This window comes from Gekko japonicus, unplaced genomic scaffold (genome assembly GCF_001447785.1).
Source record: "Gekko japonicus isolate JY-2015 unplaced genomic scaffold, Gekko_japonicus_V1.1 scaffold2226, whole genome shotgun sequence".
Lineage (NCBI taxonomy): Eukaryota > Metazoa > Chordata > Lepidosauria > Squamata > Gekkonidae > Gekko > Gekko japonicus.
Window position 1 is genome coordinate 281015 of NW_015159781.1, and position 12303 is coordinate 293317.

General features: G+C 47.5%; 1 protein-coding gene across 1 annotated transcript in view; it reads right to left on the bottom strand.

Moving 5' to 3' along the window:
• The window catches only part of IGFBP7 (insulin like growth factor binding protein 7), a 46882-nt gene that overhangs the window by 32621 nt on the left and 1958 nt on the right, over window positions 1-12303 (bottom strand). The window contains exon 2 of the mRNA XM_015406998.1: window positions 12060-12300. Coding sequence (XP_015262484.1) covers window positions 12060-12300 — 241 coding nt within the window. The remainder of the gene's footprint in view (window positions 1-12059; window positions 12301-12303) is intronic.

The following is a 12303-nucleotide window of genomic DNA, read 5'->3' on the forward strand; positions in this document are numbered from 1 at the left end:
GCACTCTGCAGGAGTATACTGAAAGATAGCCCTACATACCTACAACATACCCAAAAGATGGTAGTCCAGCCTCCACTTGAAAACGTCCAGCGAAGGAGCATCCACCACCTCCCGAGGCAGACTGTTCCACTGCTCAACCACTCTTACAGTTAGGAAGTTTCTCCTGATATTTAGCCGGTAACGACTCCCTTTTACTTTCCACCCATTAGATCTAGTCTTGCAATCCGGAGCAAGAGAGAATAGATCTGCTCCATCTTCTACATGACAGCCCTTCAAATACTTGAAGACTGCAATCATGTCCCCTCTAAGCCTTCGCTTTCCCAGGCTAAACATACCCAACTCTTTCAGCCATTCCTCGTAAGACTTGGATTCCAACCCTCTCACCATCCTGGTTGCCCTCTTCTGGACATGCTCGAGCTTGTCAACATCCTTCCTAAAATGTGGTGCCCAAAACTGGACACAGGACTCCAGGGGAGGCCTGACCATAGCAGAATAGAGCGGAACTACCAGCTCCCGTGATCTGGACACAATGCTTCTGTTAATGCATCCTAAGATTGCATTAGCTTAGGCAAAAAAATCAAAATTGGTGACAAGCTAGTGAAAAACATGTAATTGATACCATGTTCAAATTAAAAGGACATGCATCCCAAATGTGATTCTGAAACCAAACACATCCCAGTGTAAACAATGCCTCATCGAGGAAACCAAAGAGACCCAACTAGAAGTCATTTGCAGGTGCTACAAAGTAATCTTTCGCTAAGCTTTCTTGGAAATTCCCCCCCTAAAGATCTCAGCTGCTGATTCTCAGTGGGAGTAGCAAAAAAAATGCTGGCAAATCATCTCTGCTTGAAGGCAGAGAGACCGTTCCCAGCAAAGAGGCTTATTTTGCTGACTTTTTCTACCACTGATTCCTAGGAACTTTTCATAGTTTTCATTCCAGAATCACACCCACCTAGTGTGGCGTGCAACATCATGTGAGCCACAGACAATGCAAGCGCCTGGATTAATGTTCAGGCCAGGTCCTGTGATTGTTAAATCACATTGTGGAACCTGGGAGGTCGAATCAATCACAACACTCTCTTGTGATGTGCCACTTGTGATGTGCCAGCAAGACTAGACCGTGTGTGTGGGGGGGTTATTCCTCAACTACTTATGAAATTGCTTCTGTGCAAACAAGATCAGTTGTTACCTTGCAGAACAGAGAAAGACAAATTTCGTTCATTCTTATCTCTCTTTTTTTCAAACTCTGTTTTTGCCAAGTTATTAATCAGAAGGAAAATACAGCATGGATCAAATGAAGAAAAGAAAGAGCAACGTAAGCTCCTAAGGAGTCTGGAAAGTGGGTGTAATTCTGAAGTCCTGAATCAGCAAAGATCACATACAGGCTGCGGTCACACGGAGCATTAGCCACGCTACTGAGACGGATGATAGGTGGATTTTCCGGGCGCGATCACACCACAACATCTGGGAAGCGTAGAGCTCCCGTGGCGAACCCGAGGCTTCCCGCTGAAGATGCGGAGTTAAAAACTAGTACCTCCGAGGTACTAGTTTCCGGAAACCGCGGGGCAAGGGCTGGCGTCTGATTGCGTTTCCGGTGGTAGTCCGTGGCATCTGGAGCCCGCCCATGTCCCATCGCAAACAGGGTTTTTTTTCTTCCAAGTCTCCACAGGATGCGCACAAGCACCCAATGGCGCATGTGCACGAAGAGGAAAGCGAAAGTTCCGTTGCGCCGCAGAATCGCGCATACCGTTGGTGAGATCGCGCCGCGCCGCTTCTTTGCCACGCTGCAGGATCGGCGTGTGATTGCCACCTCGCCCCTACCCATGGGACCTCGATAGGACCTGTGATCGGGCGGCCGCGCGTTATATGGAGCAGAGGTCCATCAGTGGCTATTAGCCACAAGGTAGAGATAGGGGCTCTGGGGCAGGTGATGCTCTGTCTTCTTGGTGCTTGGGGGGGAGTGTCAACAGTGGGAGGGCTTCTAATGTCCTGGCCCCACTGGTGGACCTCCTGATGACACTGGTATTTCTGGCCACTGTGTGATACAGAGTGTTGGACTGGATGGGCCTTTGGCCTGATCCAACATTGGCATCTCTTATGTTCTTATGTTCTTATTTTGCTCCAGGCCAAACTGCCACACTTCCCCCCCCTCCCAGCATTTTACGGCCCGTGTGACCGGGACCACAGCATACTTTCCTGAAAACATGTGGAGTTAACTCACATTTTTATGGGATTATTGGGACTGTAACCCCTCGTGACCAGGAGTCAACAGTATTACGGAGCAGCAGGAAGCCTTTAAAAAGGTTAAGGCTCTCACTCCTCCTCAGCAGGCTAACACCGTATTTGATTTGTAGTGGCTCTGACCTTATTTTGAGGTGCAGCAGAGCTTTTAAAGTACTATCAGTATTTGCTGTAGGATCTGTGAATAAGAAACTAGGAAATGGGACGAAGGAAGGGAAAGGAATTCATTCATCTGTGAAGGGGGAAGGGTGAAAACAAAGCAAGGGGAGCAAAGCGATGAATCCTCTTCCTCAGTTTTCCATTACAGCATAAGGAACAGGGAGATGTTCTCCCCTATACATGGTATTCCTCATGTTCAGGGCTAGATGAAGATATTTCTGCTCACTTAGCCCCCAAACCTAGCCCTGTAAAACAACTGTGCCCATGCCAGATTACTGAAATGTAGGGCTGAGTCAGCTGGAAGCTGTCCACCTAGGCTCAGAGTTCAACATTCTGAAAGGACTGGGTGGGGAAGTGTTTTCCATTTATTCCCCCCCAGTTGTTCCTCACAGGCCCCAATTTTCCTTTGATGGTAACGTAAGAGAGTCCTCATTTTCCTTTCTTGGGATATTTGATTCTTTGAGGAAAGAAAGAAAGGAAGGCAGGCAGGCAGGCAGGAAAGTTTATAGGTATATGAGGAAAATAAGACAGGGGTAAGGTTGCCAGCCTCCAGGTGGGGCCTGGAGACGTCCCACTTTTCCCATTGGTATCCAGATGTTCAGCTCCCCTAGAGAAAATGGCTGCTTTGGAGGGTGGACTCTGTGGCATTGTAGGATGTGTATATGTGTGCGTAGGTATCTATTTGTTTATTATGGCTGTTGTTTTTTATGATTTATAGCTGTCTGTTTGGAGTAAAACTAACATCATTTTGATTTTGGGGCTATTGCAGCTAATATTAGGCCTCTGACAGTTTCCTATGGTCCAGGAGACAGAAACATTCTTGAGGAGGGAAGTATTGAAGCCAGAGAACAACCAGTTTGTGTGTTTCTATAACTGAAAAGTTTATCTGCTAGCCTGCTGAGCACATAGGTATCAGCTCCACACAGCTGCAGATTAATACCTAGCTAAGCAACTAAGTAATTAACACCACCTAGTGAAGCAACTGAAGTCATTAACGCAGGCGCTCTGAATCGGAATATGCCAAATCACAATCTCACCCCAAATGTCACAGGAATGGGATTTGTTACTTTTTGTACAAAACTCATTCTTTTCGTCGCCATGTTTGGAGCAGTTGATTTTACCCAGAGGGGCTGCTCTCCTTTTCATTGTAATAAAAAGTTTGTTCTTCGCTGCTCCTGTCTGTGTGTGTGTGTATTGGGCAACTACACATGGAAAAATCACCCTATTGCGTACAACAGCATTATACCCAGCTACGGTCCCTCCCCAAACGTCGCCCTCCCCAGGCTCAACCCCCTCCCCCAAATCTCCAGGTATTTCCCAACCCTGAGCTGGCAGCCCTGAACAGAGTTGGAGCAGTTGATTTTACCCAGAGGGGCTGCTCTCCTTTTCATTGTAATAAAAAGTTTGTTCTTCGCTGATCCTGTCTGTGTGTGTGTATTGGGCAACTACACATGGAAAAATCACCTTATTGCGTGTAACAGCATTATACCCAGCTAAGGTCCCTCCCCAAACGTCGCCCTCCCCAGGCTCAACCCCCTCCTCTAAATCTCCAACCCTGAGCTGGCAGCCCTGAACAGAGGCCACGATCCAGAATTTTTCAGTACAGTAGGTATATACTCTACTATACATACCTACTGTATATACAGTAGGTATAAACTGTACTGTAGGAGCCCAGCAGGGTAATGGATGCTAAAAAGCATCTGTGTGGTGATAAAACTGAAATATGCTCCCTTCAAAGTCACTGGCCTGTTTTCTCTTTAGAAAAGGAAATACGCATGACCTTCCGTGTAAATATTTATAACAGAAACAGCTTCCGCACAAACACTTAAGAGCTAATTTTCCTCGTCAGAGACTAAGATTTCATGTAACATTTTGAACTTTTACTTTTGACCTTTAACAGGGTCCTGCACAGGTCAAGTTTTCTCCATTCTGGAATTATGGCACTGCCTGTCCCTACGGGCCAGGTATTCCGGGATGCCAAAAGAAGGAGTCCTCTAGCAGCTAATGCTGGCCGACAAGAGTTTCTTCAGCGGCCTATCAGGGCCCTTTCGTCTGCAACCTTAAAGCATATCTCCAGTTTGTGTGGTTCTCCACCCACCTATCCTTTGATTTCAGTGTTCCCCAGTCATGGATGAAAAAGCATTACCAAAATAATTCGTACACTTTTGATTTCATTTTGTTACACTTTTGAAGGCTTACACTCAGGCCCGTAGCCACAGTGGGGCATTTCGGGGCCTGGCCCCCTGACTTCCTGCCAAGGCCCCCCTGATTTCCATGCAGTCCACAGACCCCCCAACTCTCTGGGCCGTCTGGAGGACTCCCCACCGCCGCCCCTTCCCCAAGCGCAGCTTCCTTCCCCGTGTAGGCAAGCAGACTGCAAACGCTGCAAAAGTGAGTTCTTAAAATTTTATTTAATTTTTTATTTTGTGAAACTAAAGTTAACGGTAAAGGTTCCCTTGCTCGAAAGCCAGTCAAATCCGACTCTAGGGTTGCGGTGCTCATCTCCTTCTCAAAGCCGAAGAGCCAGCGCTGTCCGAAGACGTTTCCGTGGTCATGAGGCCGGCATGACTAAACACCAAGGCGCACGGAACGCTGTTACCTTCCCACTGAAGCGGTACCTATTTATCTACTTGCAATTTCTTGCTTTCGAACTGCTAGGTTGGCAGGAGCTGGAACTAGAGACGGAAGCTCACTCCATCATGTGGCACATTTGGGTCTCGAACTGCTGAACTACTGACCTTCCACAGCCTGCCGTTCAGCGTCTTAACCACTTGAGCCACCGCAGCTCCTATTTTGTGAAGGCCGCCCCCCCAAAATTACAAAATCCTGGCTACGGCCTTGCTTACACTTCATTTTCAAGGATTATGCTCTGCATGACACAGATACTGCAATCACCCTCCCCCCAAGACTGAAGTTCTTGGGCACAAGTTCCTCAGATTCATATCTAGACTTATTAATTGTACATTGGCTAGTGCATCTACATTTTATAAAGGTGAGATCGACATTTTCCCTAAATGCAAATAGCACAAATATTAGGACAGGCTATGTACATCTTAAGACAGATGGAAAGTCCCCCCCAAAAAACAACAACAACAGTTTGCCTCAAGCCAAATGTGCAATATGATAATATCCTCTACTAACTTTGACTGCTAGCAGACCTGGTTAGGTTCACACCTCCTGACCAGCCACATACAAATTGTTGTCCTGTCCGACAATTCTGCATGGTACCAACAAAGCACCATCTTCTCCAACCAGCAGGTACAAACAAAGCACCATGTTTGCCCGTGACTCAGCAAGGTGTAAGAAAACAGTGTGCACCAGAAATCTTGCACAATGTTTACAAAAAACCAAAAAAAACCCCATGTCACTTGTGAACGTGGATATCAAAGTAATAAGCTCAAACGCAGAAAGAAAGGAGAATTCATGATGTATCGTGCTATACAGAGAATGGAATTCCTTCATTTTAAAGAAGAAGAGAAGAAGAGAAGAGACTGGATAGGACAATTAAAGCAAGGTCAAATAGATTAAAAATAGTTTTTATTCGAGAAGAGAAGAGACTGGATAGGACAATTAAAGCAAGGACAAATAGATTAATCGAGAGCGATTATTGCCTTAAATACTGTATGAAATTGGAATTTGGGTGACATTGGTGGTTTTAAGTTTTTATGTGAACCTTAAGGGAGTTATGGGACAGTAGTGAATGGTGTGTGAGTGTATATGAATATTGTTGTAGATCACCGAAATGATTGCATCTTTAATTTCGTTGTACTATGTACAATGACAATAAAGTATATTATTATTATTATTTATATCCCGCCCTTCAGTACCCGAGGGAGTCTCAGAGCAGTTTACAATCTCCTTTCCTTTTCCCTCCCCACAACAGGCACCCTGTGAGGTAGGTGGGGGTGAGAGAGCTCTCTTGAGGACTGCTCCTGAGAAGTTCTGAAAGAACTTGTGACTGACCCAAGGTCATGCCAGCAGTTGCATGTGGAGGAGTGGGAAATCAAACCCAGTTCTCCCAGATTAGAGTCCGCGCTCCTAACCACTACACCAAACTGGCTCTATCAATGCTAAAAGCCATCAAGACTACTTAAATGTCAAAGCTGTGCAGCCCTATCTGAAGCATGTTGATTCAGACTTTATTTCGAACAGGTTCCTCCCCCATATGCCTGCTTCATCAGTTCCCCTGGAGAAAATGGCTGCCTTGGAGGGTGGAGTCTGTGGCACCATACCCTGCTGAGGTCCGTCCCTTTCACAAACCCTAACCCTCCCCAGGCTCCCCCCTCCAAATCACCAGGAATTTCCCAACAAACCCAGAGCCGGCAACCCTACGTATACAGCTTGTAGAGTCGTGAATGAAAGCTTTACTTGTTTCATTGGCAGTGGATTTTCACATTTGATATTCACTTAATGAATGTACCTGTGAGGGAAAGACACATTTATTTTAGAGGATTCCATGTCCCGTGCGTGACTCTGGCATTGAAAAGAAAGAAGAGAAGAGACTGGATTTATATCCCGCCCTTCACTACCCGAAGGTGTCTCAGAGCGACTTACAAACTCCTTTATTTTCCTCTCCCCACAACAGACACCCTGTGAGGTGCGTGGGGCTGAGAGAGCTCTTGATAGAAACAGCTCTTTTTCAAGAACAGCTCTTATCAGAACTACGGCTTGCCCAAGGCCATCCAGCCAGGTGCAAGTGGAGGAGTGGGGAATCAAACCCGGTTCTCCCAGATTAGAGTCCACGCACTTAACCACTACACCAAACGTATTAAGGCCACAATCCGACACACAGTTAAGGGTGTTTCAGCACCTTCATTTCAGTAGGCTTGCGCATGCTTAACTGCATGTTCATTTGTGACTGACGGGTGGCCTTTCCCCTAATAATAATTAATAATCATATGGCAGTGGGTGTAGTATGGCCAGGACATCCGAAGACTGTCTGGCAGCCTGAAACTCTAGCTCTTTTTGTGGGGCGAGCTAGGTTTGTTTTTTGGGCTGAGAGAACTGTGACTGGCCCAAGGTCACCCAGCTGGCTTCAAGTGAAGGAGGGGGGGAATCGAACCCATTTCTCCAGATTAGAGTCCGCTGCTCTTAACCACTACACCAAACTGGCTCTCTGGCCTTTACTAACAATGAGTGGCAGCTTTTGCATGGTAAGTCCCTGTGCTTCCCTTGATATCTTATAAGATACTTAAATGGAAGCTTTGGTGACATGCACACGCACTTAGCCTTGATAAAGTGACTGGTTAAAAGACAGATCAGCCAAAAATCAAGGACACAGTCTTTAACGGGAGAAGAGTTCAAGACAAAATGTCCCATCCCCCCGCCCCCCAAGTACTGTTTTCTGAGAGTTCGGTGGCCTCGTTCCAGTGCCGGCTGTCTTTGGAAATCCATAGCATGAGAAGCAGCATATTGGGGGGGGGGGGAAGTGAACAATTTGGCTCTCATAAAAAAAGAGGGTTCCTGCACTTGAAAGCCCATTCGTCATGCTTCCTGTGGAAAAGAATCACAGTGGCGGAAGTTCAAAAGAACGATGGGAGCGGGCTCCTGAAAAGGCAGTTGTTGTCTGATGTCCAGCCATCAGTGTTCAACTCAGGGTGCGTCCATGTTGGGGGAATTGTCCTTCTGTAGCGGGTAGAGTTGCCCGCTCTGGGTTGGGAAATATGGGCAGATGTCAGGCACGCTACCTTAAGTGAGAGATCCACTCACATTTTTCATGGCTATCCCATGTAGAGTTACTGCCCTCTAAGATCATTGATTTCAATGGATCTGTTACTTTTCTCCCCAAATGGGGACCCAAAGGGTCTTACAACATTCTCCCTTTTTCTGTTGTATCTCAGCTAACGGTAATCCACCACCACCAATCCGATTCGGCGTTCCCTTACCCCTCCCCTTCCCCTTTAATCCTCTTGGCAACACCTCCTTTATCATGCGGAGGAACGAAAAACCAACACAGGGCATTAAACCCCCTGGCAGAGTTTTTAAAAAGATGGAATTCCAGACAGAATAACGAAAGGGGGCAAAAAGTGAACAGCTTGCATAAGTGAAAGGCATCACAAAAACAACAGACAGTTTGCCCCAAAAAATCAAGTCAGGGCAAAGGGACTGGGATTTCTAACAGTTAACAGCAATGGGCAGCTCTCTGAAGACTGGATTAATGCTGTGCAGGACTGCTTGGCAAAAATCTTAAAAATGTTTAATGGCTGGGTTTTACCCACTCTGGTACGTATCCAGCCTCCCTTCTAGAGGGCCGACTGACAGCTAATGGAACTGGTTTGCCTTATTTTTTTACACTGGATCTTCGCCAAAAAAGGCCAAGAAGCAATGCCTCATTTTATTTTATTTTTTAAAAAAGGTTCCAGAGCCTGTCCTGGAAACTTGCCTTGAAAATGCGATGGGTTGCCATAAGTTGTCTGTGGCTCAACAGACCTTTCCCCCACTACTCATACCAGTGGTTGCTTTGCCTTATTTTTTAATGGTTCCAGAGCCTGTCCTGGAAACTGCAAGGCGCAGAGGCAGATTTAAGGGCCAGCAGCACTGACGTGACGTTATATACAAAAAGATAAACATGCGGCGCTGATAGGGGGCCCTGGAGAAAAGGCATTGGAGATGCAGAGCCGGGGAAAGGGGGCTCCAACGCGAAATCCAGGCTGCGCATTCCCACGAGAGCTTTCAGAGGCTCGCTTTCTCTTCCAAATTTAACCATTCTGAACCCCTGTCTGGTACAAAGAGCACGTTGCCGTTTTCTTGCAGCTGCGAATGCCAAGTCGTGGGAAGAGTATCGGCTATTTCGACATTTGGAAAGTAGGGCAGCTGGAGAGCTGGAATCCGAGAGAGGCAACGGGAAGGGCTTTCGTGACTGACTCCTAATTCAATTAGGGTGTTCAGCTACAGCAGGAGCCGGGATGGCCACCGGCTTTGACAGCTGGAGAAAAGGACGGGACTACTGCAGGGTTGCTTCTACCCCCTCCAGAAGACCCCGGAGAAGGTCACAACAAGATCTGCTCCAGGCTCTACATGTTTATTTCATACGATTTCCCTCTGCGCTACTTGGCAGAATGTTGCATTGGCCGGTGCTCTCCCTAATCTGTTCTCTCCTAGGAGAACAAAACTTGGTAAAATGCCAGAGGGGGATGGGCGGGGAGTGCTTTTCACGACTCAGAAGTTGCTCTCATGAAAGGAAAGGCTGGTGGCCCCTCTGTCTAGCTACAATCAGTAGCCACAGCAGCTCAGTTGAGCCTCCACGGTGAAAGGCAGCGTACCTTCGAGGCACCAGTGTAAGTGGCAGGGGAAAGCAACTGTCAAGCCACAGAGGATTCATGGCAACTTGTAGCATTTTCAGGGCAAGAGAGGTGGTTCTGCCATTGCCTACCTCTGCGTTGCAGCCCTTGACTTCCTTGGGGGGTTCTCTAGGGTTGCCAGTTTCCAGGTGGTGGCTGGAGATCTCCCAGAACAGCAACTGGTCTCCAGATTACTGAGATCAGTTCCCCTGGAGAAAAGGCTTGCTTTTGAAGGTGGGCTCCAGTGTTCCCTCTAAGCTGAGTGAGCGTGAGCTAGCTCACTGTTTTTCAGCCTCCGGCTCACACATTCTTGTCTTCGCTCAGGAAGGAGTGCTCCAGAGCAAACTGATTTATGCAGTAGCCAAATCGCTGGCTCACAACTTTAATGTCCGTAGCTCACCAAGTAGAATTTTTGCTCACAGGACTCCACAGCTTAGAGGGAACATTAGCTATAGCATTATACCTCACTGAGGTCCCTCCCCACCCCTCCCCAAACCCGCCCACCCTACCTTCCCCAGGGCCACTCCCCAGTATCTCCCGACATTGCTCCCTCTAAGCTGTGGAGTCATGTGAGTAAAAATTCTACTTTGTGAGCTACCAGACTTAAAGTTGTGAGCAAGCAATTTGGTGATCGCGTAGATTAGTTTGCTCTGGAGCCATCCTTCCTGAGCTAAGACAAAAATCTGCGAGCCGGAGGCTACAAAACTGTGAGCTAGCTCACACTACTGCAGCTTAGAGGGAACACTGTCTCCCAGTGTTTCCCAACACAGAACCGGCAACCGTAAGCTGGTCTCCCACCCAAGTCCTAGCCAGCTTCGCTTTTGAGATCTGATGAGACCGGGCAGGCCTGGTACAAGTAGAGGGGAAAATCTCTTGCAGGAATGGTTGTTCTTGAAGTCCCGCTCCTCTGCCCTCCATCTGCACCGACGGACGTTCTTCTTTAAAGAAACAGATGTGAAGTAATCTGGGTGGTCATCCCTAGCAAAATATAGCCCTGCACCACCTTGCTGGAGAAAATGGGGGAAATTAGTAAGTGCTCCCCTTGGATAGCGAAGGGCGGGGGATAAATCCAATCTCCTCCTCCTCTTCTTCTTCTTAACATAAGAACATAAGAGACGCCAATGTTGGATCAGGCCCATCTAGTCCAACACTCTGTCACACAGTGGCCAAAAATACCAGGTGCCATCAGGAGGTCTTCTTCTTCTTCTTTTCTTCTTCTTCTTCTCCTCCTCCTTCTTTTCCTTCTTCTTCTTCTTCTTCTTTTCCTTCTTCTTCTTCTCTTCTTCTCCTTCTCCTCCTCCTCCTTCTTCTTATTATTATTCACCTTTGCAAGTGAGAGGCACAGGGAGCAGGGCTTGGCCAAAGAGAAGGGACGGTCCCCTCCAAGTACTCTAATACCACAACATTTACAGTTATTCAGTATTTGAAAAAGCGTGTATGCACACACAAGCTTATACCCAGAATTAAGCTCTCTGTTGGTCTTCAAGGTGCCACTGGGCTCAGACATTGAAAGTGTGATGCAGTGCAAAGTTACTCCAGTTTCAGGACACTGAAATAGCTTTGCACAGTATTATTCCCTTAGATAAGAAGCTGAAATTTGAATTTTGCCCAGAGGCAAAAGGGGAGCCAGTATTTTAAACATCAAGGCAGGGTATCAACTCTAATAAAACACACAAACACCTATGAAGCTGTCTTATACTGGATCAGACATTTTACAATGTATGAATCATACAACTGTGATGAAGAAGCATTCACAATTATTTATCTAAAGATGTTATACAAAACATTAATTTCTGAATGTGATTATTACAAGAATTAATACAATAGAACAGAAGCAAAAAGGCGGGACGGTGGCCTCCGGATTGGTGCTGCCATTTCGACAATGTGTTGTTGAATTATGTTAAGTGTAAAAGAAATAGAAACCTTAAAAAAACAATTAAGACATAATTACACAGCATTGGGAAAACCTAGGCAAACATCAGATGATGCAACTCAGGGTACAAATCAGCAAGTGCTCCCCCAAAAATTATCTGTATGTGCGCCCAAAGATCCAGATACTGGGCAGGTGGGCAAAAAGCCACGAACGGTAGCACAAAACAAATGGTGCAAAGCAGGGTATCTATCACTGGTGCAAACGGTGCAGAGCAGGGTAGCACAAAATAAATGGGCATCCATCACTGGTGCAAATAAATGGTGCAAATCAGGGTAGGACAAAATGAATGGTGCAAATCAGGGTATTTATCACGGACCCCATGAAAGTCAACTGGCTGAGAAGTTCCACGAGATTTACTACAGTGTAAAAGCGTTGCCCCCCCCCCTCCACCGGACTGCAGGCAGCCTTGGCTAGGCTGTCCAAACACCACCGCCGCCGCCGCCTACCTTGCTCGCAGGGCCCCTTGCTGCGCTGCTGGACAGGGCGCTCGCCTCGGCTCTGGGCGCGCAGGCTGGCCACCCGCAGCTGGCAGGCGCTGGGGTAGGTGAGGCCGTCGCTGCCGCACACCGGGTAGCGGTTCTTGCAGACGCAGGCGCCGGGCAGGCCCTTCCGCCGACGGCGGCACTCCAGGCCGGTCGCGCAGCGTCCCCACCCGCCGCCGGCCCCGCCGCCGCCGCACGCCTCGCCCTC